Source organism: Lepidochelys kempii, chromosome 1, assembly GCF_965140265.1.
Source record: "Lepidochelys kempii isolate rLepKem1 chromosome 1, rLepKem1.hap2, whole genome shotgun sequence".
Lineage (NCBI taxonomy): Eukaryota > Metazoa > Chordata > Testudines > Cheloniidae > Lepidochelys > Lepidochelys kempii.
This window is the reverse complement of record NC_133256.1, coordinates 211,172,075-211,190,732: the sequence shown is the minus strand read 5'-3', so window position 1 is coordinate 211,190,732 and position 18,658 is coordinate 211,172,075. Positions and strand designations below refer to the sequence as shown.

At 45.0% G+C, this 18,658-nt stretch overlaps 1 protein-coding gene across 1 annotated transcript in view; it reads right to left on the bottom strand.

The window, feature by feature from the left end:
* Positions 1-9,841: 9,841 nt before the first annotated feature.
* Positions 9,842-18,658, bottom strand: part of LOC140906703 (scavenger receptor cysteine-rich domain-containing protein SCART1-like) — a 40,304-nt gene continuing 31,487 nt past the window's right edge. The window contains exons 13-16 of the mRNA XM_073331191.1: positions 18,139-18,222; positions 16,033-16,122; positions 14,786-14,938; positions 9,842-10,765 (exon numbers count right to left, since the gene is read on the bottom strand). Coding sequence (XP_073187292.1) covers positions 10,641-10,765; positions 14,786-14,938; positions 16,033-16,122; positions 18,139-18,222 — 452 coding nt within the window. The 3' untranslated portion in view covers positions 9,842-10,640. The remainder of the gene's footprint in view (positions 10,766-14,785; positions 14,939-16,032; positions 16,123-18,138; positions 18,223-18,658) is intronic.

Sequence of the window (18,658 nt, the reverse complement as noted above, 5' to 3'; positions counted from 1 at the left end):
GATACAGTAATACCAGGGTACGAAATATATCGGAAGGACAGAACAGGTGGTGCTGGTGGGGGAGTGGCATTATAGGTGAAAGAAAGCGTAGAATCAAATGAAGTAACAATCATAAATGAATCAAAGTGTACCATAGAATCTCTATGGATAGAAATCCCATGCTCTAATAATAAGAATATAGCGGTAAGGATATATTACCAACCACCTGACCAGGATGGTGATAGTTACTGTGAAATGCTCAGGGAGATTAGAGAGGCTATTAAAATAAAAAACTCAATAATAATAATGTGGGATTTCAATTATCCCATATTGACTGGGTACATGTCACCTCAGGATGGGATGCAGAGATAAAGTTTCTTGACACCTTAAATGACTGCTTCTTGGAGCAGCTGGTCCTAGAACCCACCAGAGGAGAGGCAATTCTTGATCTAGTCCTAAGTGCAGCACAGGATCTGGTCCAAGAGTTAAATATAGCTGGACCGCTTTGTAATAGTGACCATAATAGAATTAAATGTAATATCCCTGTGGCAGGAAAAACACCACAGCGGCCCAACACTGTAGCATTTAATTTCAGAAAGATGAACTACAGAAAAATGAGGAGGTTAGTTAAACAGAAATTAAAAGGCACAGCGCCAAAAGTGAAATCTCTGCAAGCTGCATGGAAATTTTTTAAAGACACCATAATAGAGGCTCAACTTAAATGTATACCCCAAATTAAAAAACATAGTAAGGGAACCAAAAAAGAACCACCGTGACTAAACAACAAAGTAAAAGAAGCAGTGAGAGGCAAAAAGGCATCCTTTAAAAAGTGGAAGTTAAATCCTAGTGAGGAAATTAGAAAGGAGCATAAACACTGGCAAATGAAGTGTAAAAATACAATTAAGAAGGCCAAAAAAGAATTTGAAGAACAGTTAGCCAAAGACTCAAAAAGTAATAGCAATTTTTTTTAAGTACATCAGAAGCAGAAAGCCTGCTAAACATCCAGTGGGGCCACTGGACGATTGAGGTGCTAAAGGAACACTCAAGGACGATAAGGCCATTGCGGAGACACTAAATGAATTCTTTGCATCGGTCTTCCTGGCTGAGGATGTGAGGGAGACTCCCAAACCTGAGCCATTCTTTTTAGGTGACAGATCTGAGGAAGTGTCCCAGATTGATTTATCATTACAGGAGGTTTTGGAACAAATTCATAAATTAAACAGCAATAAATCACCAGGACCAGATGGTATTCACCCAAGAGTTCTGAAGGAACTCAAATGTGAAATTGCAGAACTACTAACTGTAGTCTGTAACCTATCATTTAAATCAGTTTCTGTACCAGATGACTGGAGGATAACTAATGTGAAGCCAATTTTTTAAAAGGGCTCCAGAGGTGATCCCAGCAATTACAGGCCTGTAAGCCTGACTTCAGTACCTGGCAAACTGGTTGAAACTATAATATTGAACAATATTGTCAGACATATAGATGAACATAATTTGTTGAGGAAGAGTCAACATGATTTTAGTAAAGGGAAATCATGCCTCACCAATCTACTAGAATTCTTTGAGGGGGTCAACAAGCATGTGGACCAAGGGGATTCAGTGGATGTAGTGTACTTAGATTTTCAGAAAGCTTTTGACAAGGTCCCTCACCAAAGGCTCTTACGCAAAGTAAGCTGCCGTGGGATAAGAGGGAAGGTGCTGTCATGGATTGTTAATTGGTTAAAAGATAGGAAACAAAGGGTAGGTATAAATGGTCAGTTTTCAGAATGGAGAGAGGTAAATAGTGGTGTCCCCCAGGGCCTGTTCTGTTCTGGGACCAGTCCTATTCATAAATGATCTGGAAAAAGGGGTAAACAGTGAGGTGGCAAAATTTGCAGATGATACAAAATTATTAAAGATAGTTAAGACCCAGACAGACTGCATAGAGCTACAAAAGGATCTCTCAAAACTGGGTGACTGGACAACAAAAATTTAATGTTGATAAATGCAAAGTAATGCACATTGGAAAGCATAATCCCAATTATATATAAAAAATGATGGGGTCTAAATTAGGTGTTACCACTCAAGTAAGATTTTGGAGCCATTGAGGATAGTTCTCTGGAAACACCCACTCAATGTGCAGCGGCAGTCAAAAAAGCCAATGGAATTCTGGGAATAATTAAGAAAGGGATAGATAATAGGACAGAAAATATCATGTTGCTTCTATATGAATCCATAGTACGCCCACATCTTGAATATGGTATGCAGATGTGGTCACCGCATCTCAAAAAAGATATATTGGAATTGGAAAAGGTTCAGAAAAGGGCAACAAAAATTATTACGGGTATGGAATGGCTTCCGTATGAGGAGAGATTAATAAGACTATGACTTTTCAGCTTGGAAAAGAGACGACTAAGGGGAGATATGATTGAGGTCTATAAAATCATGACTGGTGTAGAGAAAGTAAATAAGGAAGTGTTGTTTACTACTTCTCATAACACAAGGATGAGGGGTCACCAAATGAAATTAATAGGCAGCAGGTTTAAAACAAATAAAAGGAAGTATTTCTTCACACAATGAACCTGTGGGACTCCTTGCCAGAGGATGTTGTGAAGGCCAAGACCATAACAGGATATAAAAAAGAACTAGATAAATTCATGGAGCATAGGTCCATCAATGGCTATTAGGCATAGGTCCATCAATGGCTATTAGGCAGGATGGGCAGGAATGGTGTCCCTAGCCACTGTTTGCCAGAAGCTGGGAATGAGCAACAAGGGATGGATCACTTGATGATTACCTGTTCTGTTCATTCCCTCTGGAGCACCCGGCACTGGCCACTGTCGGAAGACAGGATACTGGACTAGATGGACCTTTGGTCTGACCCAGTAGGGCCATTCTTATGTTCTGACTCTCTCCCACACCAGCCTAACATAGACTCTGGACAGAAGAAGTTACACAACAGAGTCTTGCAGAAGGGCACACAAGAGTTCTTGCAGGGAAGATGAGCAGTTAGCCAATACCAGAGCTGGGAGAAAACCTGGGAGGGAGGGGTTTCTTATGAAAAAAACCCTTTTTCTTTTGTTTACATTCAAATTTTTGCCAGAAAATGTCAATGAAATTGCAAACATTAAAAAAATTCCCCTCACCCTACCTACCATAACTCTCTGGGATCCCTCTGGAAGGAAAGAATGAAGCCATTCAAGGAAGTTCCCTCCACCCCATCATGGCAACAGGGCCACAAAACCTTAGCATCAAGGGTCTCAAAGGCTGATGGCAAATCTCAGAGATTCAGCACAGCTAGGAGAATATCAGGAAATGAAATCAGAGCAGTTTCCATGCTATGCACAGTATTTAACTTCACTGAGACAACCTCAGGAGACCTCAGAGATCTCCCCAAATTCTTCCCCACAACCGTTTCAGTAAAGTTTCCTAGAACATGGAAAGTAAAAGCAGGGCCAGAGTTTGCAAGTATGACAGACTGAAGACATGGGTTCTTGAGTATGGCCCTACCAATGGCTCTTTTGAAACAGGATGGTTTTTTGCTCTTCCATTGGAAGGCATTAATAGTTTCAGTCAGCAGTGAACACAGTGTCCCCTCCATTGCATGAAAGGCATTGGTGTAACATGGAAGTTACAGGCTAGAGCTCCCTAGAACTTGACAGTACTACAGTCAGCCATTTTGTGTGTTCAGCCACTGATAGCTGAAAACCAAACATCACATAGCTTGGAAAAATCTTAGGCCTTTGTGAGACAATGTAAGATAGCTGCATATTTGCAGTTTGTTAATCAGAATGAAAAAATGAATAAAACGTTATAAAAAAAGAATGAGTGAATAGCGAACTTAGTTTTAGGTGCCCCTGACATATTGTTGTTATGGCTAGAAATACTAATAATAAGTAGTTTATTGAAATTAAAGGAACTGGTAACCCAGTAAAGGTTATTATTCTGACTCACTTAAAATCACTATAGGTTATATGTTTTATTAAAATTAGCTTTATAAAAATTCAGTAAAAACCTCAAAGCAGTCCCAAACCACTTTTCTAAAAAAAGAAAAAGTTTTCTAAACTCCCTATCAGCTGAAAAAAGCCCCTAAAAGTCCAGCTAATAATTACTCAAAAACATCTCAAACTGTAACTATATCTAAAATATTGTAAACCTATTGCTTATGTCTGTGTGCTTAAATCTAATAGTTTTAAATAAAAGCATGCTTGCTTATATCAGTCATTTATCAAACAGAAACTGCTGTGTTCCCATTAATTTATTCCTAGCACCACCTAAAATAAAACAAAAAGAAAAGGAGTACTTGTGGCACCTTAGAGACTAACCAATTTATTTGAGCATGAGCTTTCATGAGCTACAGCTCACTTCATCGGATGCATACCGTGGAAACTGCAGCAGACTTTATGGTTAGTCTCTAAGGTGCCACAAGTACTCCTTTTCTTTTTGCGAATACAGACTAACACGGCTGTTACTCTGAAACCTAAAATAAAACAGTTAAGTTAGCACTGTTTGGGGTTCTAAAAGCCCTGGGTAACACTGTGCTAAATGCAAGTAATACACCATAGCAAGTGAGCTGTTCCAGGGTATATGCTGAAGGACCGGCTGGATTTTTTGTGACACTACAGGATCAAAGTAAAAGCTGGTCAGTAAGAGTCATGTCAGCCATTCTCCTGCAGCACATGACCCCCATAGCTGCCTTTTTGAAATGCCTCAGCAATGACGTGGGCCTTAGTGGGGCGGTACAGTAAGGTGTGTGATGAATGCTAGTTACATCCTAGGCAAGATGGAGGCCCCCGTCACCTGTGCTGGGCTTCTGCAGACCAAAGTCCAGTGTGGGTGCAATGAATGTGTTGTATCAATTAGTTCTTGGTGTCCTCACTGTTCTGTAGGGGAATCATGGGATCGCACAACCACTGCTCATCCCAGCCCCTGGCTCTGTCAACCTATGAAGAGATTAGGAGGAGTTTGTCCACAAAAAAACCTCAGTCATGTTTTCTCTTTCTGCCCTCTCAACTCCCAGCAGGTTCTGTGCCAGTGCTCCAGATGTTCCTGTGGGAACGTGCTTCTAGTTATATGGCTAAGGTACTAACCGTTCTGTGCCTTAGCTCTCCCTGTGCACCGGGGATAATGACACCTGACTCACAGAGATGATGTGAGGATAAATTGATGAATGATGCTCAGATACTACAATGAGGGGGACCATAAGAGTACCTAGAGAGACAGACCATTCAGTTGACAGATATTGTAAAACTCAGCCAGGATGCTTATTTGTCTCAGTATGTTTCTGCTTCCAGTACAGCCTCTTTCTGTTACACTCAGAATGGACATGACCATATTTTTGAAAAGCTCAGTAGGGCTATGTTAATCTCCTCAGAAGTTCTGCTGCTTGTTTTCACTTTCATTAGTGATACTAGGACAATTGTCTGAATATCTTAGGCTGTGTGTGTGTATGTCTGTGTGTATTTCACAGGAAGTATCAATTTCAGCAAAATTTTGGACAGGAAATTACTTAAATGTATTATTTCAACTTATATATTGTATTATAACACCACACAATATCCCCACACACACACTCCCACGACAACACCCAACATATACACATTCCAGCAACGCCCCACCCTATCACACACAAAACCAACATGTGCTCAACACCCTCCACACATATCACACTCAATTCACACCCCTCACACATCACCCAAGCCACACACAACACATAGACAACATACACTACACCACCATCACACACTTCATCAAACACCCCACACCCAACACTCATCTAGCACCCACACACCCACTGTCAGACACACACACACACAACACATACACACCATCACACACACATGTTACTTTAGCACCCTCCTGACCAAGATGGAGTTTGCTGTGCAGGCAGCTCTGGCCAAGAAAAAGCATGTGCAGGAACACAACAGGGAAATTGCCTTCCATCCCAGGGGCATCTGTTCCACACACCCTGGAGTGAACACACAGACACACTGGAATAATACAGTGAATATAGGAAAGGGAAATATTTATTCACAGAGGGATGAATGGAGAAAAACAACAGTGGAGAAAATAGGGGGAGTAGTAAGACAGGGTTACATTCAGCTAGGGTTGCCAACTTTCTAATTGTACAAAACCAAACGCCCTAGCCCTGGCCCTTCCTCGAGGACACGCCCCTGCCACACCCCTTTGCCGAGGCCCTGCCCTCCACTCACTACATTCCCCCTCCCTTGGTGGCTCACCCTCCATCACCCTCACTCACTTTCACTGGGCTGAGGCAGGGGGTTGGGGTGCGGTAGGGGGTGAGGGCTTTAACTGGACATATGGGCTCAGGGGTGGGGCCAGAAATGAGGGGTTTGGGGTTCAGGAGGAGGTTCCAGGATGGGGGTGGGGCAGAGGGGTTCAGGGTGTGGGAGGGGGCTCTGGGCTGGGGAAGGGGGTGAGGGGTCCAGCTGGGGGTGCAGGCTCTTGGGTGTGGCAGTTGATGACAGGTTTGGGATGCAGGAGGGGGCTCCAGGTTTGGGGGGGCTCAGGGCTGGGGCAGGAGGTTGGGGAAGGGAGTTGGGCCATGGGCTTACCTCCAGTGGCTCACGGTCAGTGGTGCAGCGGAGGGGGCTAAGGCAGGCTGCCTGCCTGTCCTGGCACCGTGCTGCACCCAGGCTGGAAGTGGCCAGCAGGTGTGGCACCTAGGCGGAGGTACGCAGGTGGCTCTGCGTGCCGCTGTCTCCCACAGGTACCACCCCCGCCCCAGCTACCATTGGCCGCGGTTCCCGGCCAATTGGAGTGCGGTGCTGGTGCTCGGGGCAGGAGCAGCGCTCAGAGCCCCGTGGCCCCCCACCTAGGAGCCAAACCTGCTGATGGCCGCTTCCGAGGTACAGCGCAGAGCCAGGATAGGTAGAGACTAGCCTGCCTTTGCTCTGCAGCACTGGCGACCAGACTTTTAACTGCCCGGTTGGTGGTGCTGACCAGAGCTACCAGGGTCCCTTTTTGACCGAGTGTTCTGGTCGAAAACTGGACACCTGGTCACCCTACATCCAACGCAAGGCTCCACAGGCCCAGCGGTACCACAACATGACAGGACAGACACCTAGCACTGCATCTACACTCAAAGTTCAGGAGTACTGGACAGAGTTCCAGTCTGGCAGTGAGTCTTGGGTGCTCCTGGTCATCTTTGGTGCCAGTGAACTTTCCCCAACAAAGCCCTCTGGTGCCCCCTTCTGCCGCTCTCTGCAATGCCACACAGAGCGATAACTTCTCCACTTAGCTAAATACAGTCTCTCTCCTTATTCCCAATGCAAGGTCACAAGCCTCAGTACTCACAGCCCCGTATCGCTCTGGGCAACAGTGATAGTGGGTCCAGCTCTGGTTTGTCCTTCTCAGGTGATTGCTCCCTGGCAGGATGCTCCTCCTGGCTCCTGTTCTGGGGTTTCCCCAGTCAGTCACTCTGTCCCTCCCAGGCTGCAGGCAGGTTCTCGGCTGCTTCACTATGTGATGGCCTGCTCACTGTAGCCCTCTTGTCTTGAGCTACGGACACACCCATCCTGGTTTTAATAGGGCCACACACAAGGTTTTAAAGGGACCACGCTCTCTAAACCCCAAGGCTATTACACATACAACACAACCATATCACACATACAGAGGCATTTTAACCTTCTCTTAGATATTCCCCTAGAATATCATCTCTAATTCAAGGTCTCAGTTCATATATTTAACCAAGAGCTTCAGAGGTTTTTAGGCCCCGTTGAAATCAATGAAAGTTAGGAGCCTAAATACATCTGAAAATCTGGGCTTTAATGATTTGGGCCTGGGACACCTCAGGGATTCCCTCATATTCCATGACTGCATTCATCACCTTTGTCCCTCAGGCACAATGGAGCTGTCTCAGGCCAGGGGAAAGCTCATATGTGCAACAGACAGTTTTTGTAGGTGGGGTGCATCGGCGGGCTGATCAAAGACTTTAGAACAAACTCCCACAGGATCTACAAAAATCACCTGAACCTCTTTCTGTTCCACTTGCCAGGGGGCTACTTCAATCTGCCTTCACTAACAGAAGCTTGTAGCACATCATAAAACAAAACCACCAATAACTGCCTGTAACCCTCCATAAAAATCTGTATGTGCTTTTTCTCTTAGGGGAGGAGGGAGAATGAACCACACATGATAACAGAAAATAATGTCACTTTACTAAGGCCCTTTTCTGACATTTTGGGGTTTCACCCAGACCAGTAAGGGGTTGCGTCACCGCCTGTCCTGTAACCCTGGGTGTCTCTGTCCTGTGCAGCTTTGGCTCAGGGCCCTGACATAAGCAGCCTGATCACACCCTGGCTTCCACCACCCTGTTTACTCCTTGAAGGGTGACACCAACCTCACCCTTTCAGTCCACAGACTCCTGAAAATCATCTCCCCTGCAGTGCCCAGTCCCTCTCACTGTACCCTCACATAAGTTATTGCATTCCCTGCCTCCAGAGAGACAGAGTACACACAGCAGCCCGATAGTTTGGCTGAAAACCCACACTTCAGCTTAATGCATAACTCTGAGATGTTACTGTAATCAAACAAAAAAAAATGTTTATTAATGAGGGCATAGGCTGGAGTGATTACAAGTAACAGATAGGAAAGTTTACAAATAAAACAAACAAAACATACTTTCAAGTGACATTTAATTCTAGCAAGTTACAATCGTTGCCTGATCAGTTTCCTAAGTCACATCGAATCATCAGCATCCCTGGTCCCCCACACCACAGGACTCAACTGTCATAGGCTTGAAGGTGCTGTGACCTGTTGTCTGGGATGGATGACAAAACAACTTTTTGCCTCTGTTTATATCTTCTCAAAGTCCACTGACCCTGTTTCAAGAGGTAGGGAGGCTTTCTGGGAGTGTAGCCTCCATCCCGCATCAAGGTGGTTAATTGGTCAATTCCCCCCATGATGGCTTTGTTTACCTTGCTTATAAATGTCCTTTTCATTGTCTTAGGTCACACCTTGCTTAATTTACACTGGAGACTCAGTCAAGCTGCAAAAACACATTCCTTTCTTTGAGAAAGGCAGCGCTTAGGCATGGTCTGCCAAATACATTTTAGAAATATATCTCCAGCACACATCTTTATTTCTTCACACCCGTATATACATCATGCCATTATATTAATGAGCAGCATGTTAGCAGTTTGCATAGAACATCTTACACAACACCTTTTAGATACAGATTATGAGTGAATTGGAGCAATGAGAGTGTCAGGCCCGATAAGAGTTCTGGTATAGTGTGCCCTCTGCCCATTGGCTCCCTGGGTCACAGGAGGGAGGCAGAATGAACACACATGATGAAAGACAATAATGTCACTTAATTAAGGGCCTTCTTTTTAGATTTTTATTTTGTTTGAAATTTCCAAGGAATGTCTCAGTGTTTATTTCAAAAATTAAAAAATGGTGGAAAATCAGTACAAAAAATTAACTTGACAGTTAGCTGGGGAAATATCAGGGAAATATGACTCTCTTCTCCTAAGATTTTTTTTGTGCATTTGTTTTTTAAACTTTCAAGCCCCCCTGACCCCCCAATATGTTCTGAAATGTAAACAGTTACAGTTTTTTGTTTTTAACCCATTTTATCATAAAAAGTAGTTCACTACCTTTATTTTGCTTTGACTGCTGATGACTATCTGCACTATCTGTACAGCTGGTAATATGTATGTGGTGGGTGTGGGATTGACACCAGTACATACACAACACTCAAGTTGTTCCAGTGCTTTTGACCTGGCTTCCCACTCTGGAAGGAGAGATGGTGGCTTGGTAACCTGGGTCACCCAGGTTACCAAGCTGCCATTTCTCCTGGAGCAGCGAGATGGAGTTCCAGCACATCTAAAAGTTGGGTAAAAATTATTAAAAACGGAATAATGATTTTTGTAAAACTCAGCAAATGTTCATTAAAAATCAGTATAAACCAAAGATGAAGGTCCTTACACTTAATGCACCACTGAAAGATTCTCCAGTGCTAGAGTAATAGGCATGGTATATGAATTTGTATAGAGGAGAAGAGAAGAGGATGGGAAGGGGGTATCTTTTTAACTGCTATCTAATTGTGTGTGTGCATTAAGGTTCCTATAAATAATGTCCATTTATCCTCCTGGATTTTAAAGGAAAGTCTGGAGTTTGGATGGCGGTTAGGGGCCATCTCTGGAGTTAGGATTATTCTGTTCCTGGGTTTTTAATCATTACCACACGACTGACGGAACGTTCATTCTCCATCCAACACCCTATTGAACAACCTGCAATACCGAGAGGTGACATTTTGCAATTATTATTTTTTGGTGGTTCAGACTCCATCTCACTCCCTTATGATCCCTTGTGCACCTTGGGAGAGAAGCATCATTCCTGGAATCAACTTTTTAAAAGGATTCAATATGAAAAAGCAGAAATTCACAATGAAGAAATATTAGGAATAAAAAAGCAGGACAAGATCCAGGCAATCTGATCAATGAGAAATTACAGGGAAAAATCACAGACCCCGTCTCAGTCACACTTATATTTCTTGCAACTACATAAAACCCCAATATAAAAGGTGACTGAACTAGATCCGTGGCAGGGACTATCTCTGATGCCCCCATGCCCAGTTAGCATTTAGAAGAGAAAGAGTCTAATCATACAGCATTTACATCCTCACAGGATATTTGATTGGAACTCAATCATTCTTATGTTGATGTCTTAGGGACGACAGCTTCAACATCATCATAACCCGGGTCTCCAGGAGGCGGGAATGGGCCATCTCTCTCAGTCCCCGAGGCCCCTTCACTTCTTAGGGAGTGCAGATTCCAATCTGAAAATATCAAAGGATGCACATTACAGCCAATATATCTATTCTACACCCATGGGCACTCACCTAACATGGGTGAGCAGCCTATAGTATGGGCTGTGAATTATCCCCTCTGTTCCTCTGATTGGGATCCTGACAGGTTTAATTCATTATGTCATTCTGTTCCACAAAGAAAACATCTGGGAGTAGATTCTCTCCATGCTGAGATCTGCCGGGTGCAGAAGTGTGGGGATGTCAGTGACTTGATGACACCTTCCTGATGATTCAGTAGGGACTGCTCTAACTCCTGATAGCTGGCATAGTCCCTAAGGGGACATGTGCCAGGTGAGACCTGGGTGGGGGGAGGAGCAGGGCAGGGTCCCTACCCCAGGGGACATGCAAAGGCAAGTAACACAAAAGGGGAGGAAGTCATAGAGTTCATCCTGCCCACACAATACATGTTTACATGTTATTCCCATCAAGTACAATGAAATGCACATTTCATCCCAACACACTTTCCTCTGAGGTACAAAGTGGAAGCTCAGCCCCCAGCCTCAGACTGTGAGGTGCTCTGGTACAATGCTAATGGAGCCATTTGCATATTGAAGAGCATGGTTTCAAACCTGAAGCCAGGCCACTAACTAACCCCATCTCAGGGCCCTCCTCTTCCCGTTACCATCCAGGGCACTGCCACCTTGTTTGGAGAAAAGACACTCAGGTCCTGATCCTGCAAATAGACTCATGTAACTTTGCTGATCTGGACAGTCCCACTGAAGTTGGCACTAGGATGGGGCTTGCAGAGGCTATATCCACCCCAAAATTTATCTTAGCATCCCCATAGCCACCCAGTAGCAGCTGCCACTCTCCAGTCAACTATCTCTGAAGGCAGAGTGGAGAGAGTGGCAGCTTCTGGCTGGGTGCCCAGCTCCAGCAGCAGCAGAGAAGTAAGCCCAGGTGGGCTGCCGGGGTGCCCAACAGCAGCCCCCAGCCCATGTCCCTGCCTGCCGAGATGAGCCATCCAGGGCAGGTGGACAGTCTGGAGCTCCCCACAGTGGCCTAGACTGACCTGCTCTGGCCCAGGCTCCTGGGCCCCGCCTCCCAAGGGCTCTGTTAGCCGGGAGCCAGGTCTCCCTGCCTGGACAGCTTTTAACGGCTGCAATCAGCCAGTGCCTGGCACTGGCTGGCTCTGGCTTCCAGCCTGCAACCTGGCCCGGGGGCAGGGCAACAGAGAGGGGTGGGACCCCATGGTGAGGAGGAGCACAGACCCCATCCACCCCCCCGCGCGCAGCGTTTTCTGTCTGGCCCACCTCAGTCCCCTCACCAGGAAGAGGCTGGTGCCACCCTTGAGTCAGTGAGAATATTCATATGATGAGAGTGACAAGTGGGCTCCAGTGTTTGCAGGATTAGGGCCTTATCTAGGAATCATTATGTATTTCAGTCCATTTAAAAGTGTTTAGCAGAAGTCAGAGTCGGATACAGCTGAGAAGATTAGTTTAACAATAGCTGTATTTTAGTGAAGTGACAGTGACCTCTAGTGGTCAATAGAGGCTGTCCCAGGTTATTTGCTCCCAATACATAGGCCCAGCAACGTTTTCTGCAATTTTTATCTCAAATGTGTCCACGCACAGAGACAAGGAGAGAAGATTCCTCACAGCCATCGTTTTGGCCAGCGTCACTTCCTTGCTGTATAACCCACATTCCCACCTGGAGATTGTTCCTGTGGGTCACGGGGAAACATGGACATTTCCAGCACTGCCATCTCCAAGTGTTTGGAAATCAGGAGTAAGACCTCACATATCATGAGATTGGCTTAAAAATCTTGAGATTAAAAAAACATTTTGGTTTCCTTTTGGTTTCTGTTTGTCTTCTGGTTCCTAAGCCTTTAGGTTAAACTTGGTTCATGATTTGTGTTAGGATATAGATATTCAGGCCTGTCTGCAAAGGCCTGTACTTTAAGAATTTAGGTGTAGTCTTATCACTTGGCTAGTTCTAGAGGTATAAAAGAAAGAATCAAAATCACTGTCTGCCGGTGTAAGGTCCTTCTCTTACTGTGACAGTCTGAGGCCCTGTGCTTAGGCTAAGGCCTTTGGCTAAGCAGCAGAGGCAGCCATAAGCTAGGAAGCGAACAGTCACATCCTCACATTCCAAACTAGTCACATTGAAATAAGGTGCTATGGGGCTGTTAGGAATACAATCCTGTCCTGATAGTGCCTATCACCTCCAGAAAAAGGGAAGTGCCTAGAAAATGTAAAAGGAAACTTAGTTTGATAGCATCCTGTCTGGCAAGAACTCACTTATCAATAGCTAGGATGTGAAATCCTCACTTCTGTATTGTCTTGTCATTATAGTTCCCACTTTGCTATTGTTTGTCTGTATAATCTCTGTCTGGTTCTGTGATTGTTCCTGTCTGCTGTATAATTAATTTTGCTGGGTGTAAACTAATTAAGGTGGTGGGATATAATTGGTTACATAATCATGTTACAATATGTTAGGATTGGTTAGTTAAATTTCAGGAAAATGATTGGTTAAGGTATAGCAAAGCAGAACTCAAGTTTTACTATAAGTTTTACTGCAGTCTATCAGGAAGTGAGTGGGTGGGTGTGTGGGGAAAATGGGAACAGGGAATGTGGGTAAGGAAATTTGAGTCATGTTTTGCTGAAGGGGGAAATGGGAACAGGGAATGTGGGTAAGGAAATTGGAGTCATGTTTTGCTAAAGGGGGAGATGGGAACAGGGAATGTGGGTAAGGAAATTGGAATCATGTTTTGCTAAAGGGGGTGATGGGAACAGGGAATGTGGGTAAGGAAATTGGAATCATGTTTTGCTAAAGGGGGAGATGGGAACAGGGAATGTGGGTAAGGAAATTGGAATCATGTTTTGCTAAAGGGGGAGATGGGAACAGGGAATGGGGGTAAGGAAATTGGAATCATGTTTGGCTAAGGGCAGAAATGGGAACAAGGACACAGGTGTAAGGCTCTGTGGTGTCAGAGCTGGGAAGGAGGACACTAAGGAAGGAAACTGGAATCATGCTTGCTGGAAGTTCACCCCAATAAACATCGAATTGTTTGCACCTTTGGACTTCAGGTATTGTTGCTCTCTGTCATGCGAGAAGGACCAGGGAAGGAAGCGGGTGAAGGAATAAACCCCCTAACAATTTGAGGCTTCTTTCTGCAACCATGAGGGCTAGAAAACTTCCTTTTCTAAACTGAAAGCTGAGATTATCATGTAACCATCTAAGTCTAGGAGCTGCATCTTTTACCAAATATCGGGCAAGTCTACACTAGAAATTTAAGCTGGCCTATCTTAGGTCACTTACGCCACCGCAGTAATTACTGCGATGGTTTATGTATACGCTGTCCTCCTTCTGCCCATCGTGTGGGTCCTCACCAGGAGCTCTTCCACAAACTTAAGACGGGCAGTGTGGGGGGCTGAGGAGCCTGGTTGCCCCATATCTCTTGGCTTCCCTCTGTTGGGAGCCAGATCCCCACTCCCTGCTTCCAGAAGTGTGGCTGGCCCCCTGGGCTCCTGGCAGGGAGCTCTGTGCCTGTTGTCCAGGTGGCTCCTGGGAGCCCAGGCAGCAGCCCAGCTGGGAGTGGGGAGCCAGGCAGGTGCAGTGCGGCTGGGAGAAGGGAGCGGGGGAGCTTGTCAGGCACCACCCAGCTCGGAGTAGGGAACAGGGCGAGTGTAGCCTGGCTGGGAGCAGGGAGCTCCCAACCCAGTTTTTTTTTGTCAATTTTGTCTAGCATGGAGCCATGAAATTGACAGGAATGACAGCCATCAGCTGATGTACTTGAGGCAGTGTCTACACAGACATTGCATCACTCTAACTGCACTTACATAAGCCCCATGCCTCTCATGGAGGTGGAGTTATTATGTTGGTGTAGTAGAGCACTTACATCAGCAGGAGCAAGGCTGTAGTGTGTAGTGTCATAATTAGGTCGACGTAAGCTGCCTTACATTGACCTAACTCTGTAGTGTATACCAAGCCATAATGAGACTAGCAATCAAACTGCAAGAATTGCAACAGGGCTTTTCCCCCACTCACCCCTCCATGAATCCCTGTTCCTGTCACTCTCTCCAGGGGCCCAAGTAACTTCTGGGGCACACTGCCCTGAACCAGAATCATCTTCAGGGTCAGAAACTTCTCTGATATCATCATAACTATCCCCTGGGACATCTCCAGGCAAGGCAGGGCCCTCTGAAACAGAGAATTAATGGTAATGAGAAGAGACCTTCCACTGAATAGAGAAATAAATTATACACGAGGTAGGAAGAGCCCCGAGGTACTGACACTCCCACAATGATAAGAGATCATAAGTACCCTTCTCCCCTCGCAACCTCAGTGTCAGAGGAATTTTATACAGGTCACATTTATCTGACACATTTTAAGGACTTGATGTGTCTGTAAATTGCTGGATGGAACCTAAAGCAGAAACCCAGGTGGGGATGTGGGAGATCTGGAAAGAGGTGGGTGGGGGTAGGGTCTATGTCAGAGGAAGATTTCTGCACTGTAATTTGTTATTATACTAATTATATATCAATTAGTAATTAGTAACAGATAAATGACACTTTAATTTGATCTGTTTATCACCCACTTCCTAAATTTTCAATTATGATTAAAATCTTGTTTTGTTCCATTTCCCTGAACTAGTCTGGCCCATAAACCACCCTTCGATCTGCAGCCTCTGGAAGCTGTGCCACCAGTTCAGGACAAGATATGGGTCTGTGTGTGAAATCTGTACATCCCTTCACATATCACAGTGCATGTGAAACTCACATCTAGATCAGTGGACCCAGCAAAGGCAGGAATGGTGGAGAGGGACCGTTACTGCAGAGCAGAGGGCTGTGCCCAGAGAGATTGTCCCCTAATATTGTGAGTAATGTTAGTGCACGTGAAAGTGAGGGCCAGGGATCAGTGACTGGGATCGGGCAGTGTGGGCAGGGGGAGAACAACCTTCTTCTAGAGTCACACTGGTTGGCTAATGTGCCTCTATTCTGACCTGTGGCACCACATGCTTTGCTACTTCTTGGTCCTCTCAGTGCATCTCTGGACTAAACCGTTGCACACAGCCATGCTTTATGGGAGAAGAGTTTGTCAAACAGCTGCTTGCAGAAGGCTTGATCCTGTGAAGTGCTGAGCACTCTGAGCTCCCACTGATCGCAGCAGGACTGAAGATGCTCAGCACCTTACAAGAGCAAACCCATAAAGCACAATTTTTGTGTCTACAAAGACAATATTATTAACTTTTTCCTGGGATAATGCTGCTCCCAGAAGGCAGATTCACTCCTCACCTTGGTCGTCTGGAGTCTGGGGGTCATCATTCAATGCAGGCTCCTCCACGTTATCGTAATCCAACTGAGACCCCCCAGGGGAAGCGCCTTCTGGAAAAGCAAACACAACACTCAGCTCCCTCTGAACACACCCAGTTCCTGAGCAGGTTTCTAGTTCCCCATTAAGTGCCTGTTGCATTGGAGTCCAGGCTGTTTATTATGGTGTTTGTAGGAGAAGTCACAGGGTGATCAAGGAGAAAAGGGAAAGTCATGGACATTCTGTGAACTAGGAGTGGTGTCACTGTGACAGGTTCCCCCTGGAGTGCCACCTGGAACTGGGGTACCACTGAGCCCTCTGACTCACCTGCCTCTCACACTGTGTTGCTGTGACAAGCTGCAGACCCACTCCCAGACCTACACTTTGACCAGCATCACACCCAGCTGCAGTTACATGCAGGCTCTCTGACCAGCCACTGTATGAACCAACAATAGAGAGGCTACAGCCAAAACAACTCCCAGCTTCCCAGTCCAGGACCCCAGAGCTGTACCACCCTGCCCTGGTTCAAACCCCGGCCACTATGAATTTATTATCCAGTTTGCCTCCCCCTCAATGTGCACAGGAAATGCAACAGCCTTTGCTCCTTGAGCTTACATTTCCAAGCATTTCATTCCAACTCACTCATTTAGATAAAGAAAAAACAAGTTTACTAACTACAAAAGATAGATTTTAAGTGATTATACATGATAACAAACAGATCAAATCAAATTACCTAGCAAATAAACAAAAATGCATACTAGAAGGATAGGATTTGACTTAATTTCTCATCCTGACTAATAATACAAGCAGGCTTGCAGATTCTCAAGGTAAAAGCTGCATTTGCTTTACAGCTAGGAATCCCAAGGTTTTCATACACAGGCTAGAAATCCCTTTAGCCTGGGTTCAGCACTTCCCCCAGTTCAGTCTTTTGTTCCTTTAGGAGTCTTCTTGTGTCGGGAGTGAAGAACCACGGATGATGTCACTTCTTGCCTTATATAGATTTAGCATATGGCAGGACCATATGTTTTAATCTTGGTTCCCAGGCCAGTTTGTGGAAAAATACAGACATCCCAAAATGGAGTTCAGAGTCATGTGGCTTGGTCACATGCCCTTGCATACCTTGCTGAGTCATAGCAGCCATTACTTACAGGCTGTCTGGAGCGTTCTCAGGAAGTTTAAGCTATTCCACAGCCCATTGTCTTTGTTGATGAGCCATTGGCACTGTCTGCCTTCTTCATTATAGTACCTGAAAGGCTGGCTGTAGGTGTGTTCCAGAGTAAGCCCAATACAGATCCATAGTCAATATTTATAACTTCAGATACAAAAATGATACATGCATACAAATAGGATAATCATATTCAGCAAATCATAACTTTTCCAATGACACCTTACATGACCTGTCTTGTACAAAATGTTTCATAATTATTCCATAATCACATTATAATATCACGATGAAGAATATGGGGTGCAGTGTCACAGCAACCTTTACTTTCTCATAAATAGTTTGGGGCCCATCCCCAGTGAATCCAATAGCAATGTTGTCAAGCCCTTCCATGGGATCTGGATCTGTGTTGGTGCTAAGCTAACACTGGACACACTGACTGGAAGACAGTAGCTGCTGCACTAGAACTGACCTTTGTGAATCCAACTGGACTATATAAACATGGTGTAAAATCTCTAAGAGTATATGGGCTAGATTGTGATTCGGGCTTGTGTTCATGCCATGGAAGCAGGTGGGTAAGACCATGGGAACAGATTAGCGTTTTGTTTAATGCTCGGTGCCAGATGTGAAATTCAGATTCTTCCATTGCAAGCAAATATTTCTGGGCCCCATTCCTTGCAGCTCCTCCTGTGGGGGAGGGTACCATGAACTGCACACAGGAAGAGCCAGGATTTGATCACATATTTCCATTACAGGGTTCATCAGAAATCTTTGAAAGTCTGGTTAAATCTGATCCCATCAGAAGGGATACAATCAGTGCTGGGCCATGAAATCGAGTGAGGGGAAATGACAGCTTTTACAGAAAATGCTGTGGAAATTAAATTCTCCACCCAGATTTGAGTCTTTGTATGCCACCTTACCCCATTACCTTGTTCTGATCCAGAATCGTTTTCCCCCTTACTGTCCCCGGTGTAATACTGCAGCTTCGTCACTGAATCCTCTGCATAGGAGACTGGAGAGACAACAAATGAGATGTTATCAAAGTGAGAGCAGCTAAACTGACCGCTGGCTGATGCACTCGGGTCCTAGAGCAGGATTTACAGCATCAGTATATTCCAGGCATACCCAGACCAAGGCTCTTCTACAGTTGAAGTGCAACCCGTGAAGAAACTACGGTCTAACACAAGTTGTGGTTAAAATTAATATTAACACCAGTTTTTAAAAAAAGCTATACAAATCAGTGAAAGAATTTCAAAATTGGTTTTCTCTCCTACTGAGTGAACCCGATAGTGTGAGAGTGAGATTCACAGAAAGAGAAGCTCTCACTCATATGTGCATTATGTCCGGAAATTGCATCATTCTGTATTCAAAAGTTGTGCTGCGTTGACTTCGGGTGTTTGTGATCTCCCTGCATTCTGCAGAATACAGGCTGTGTTAACTGTTCATAT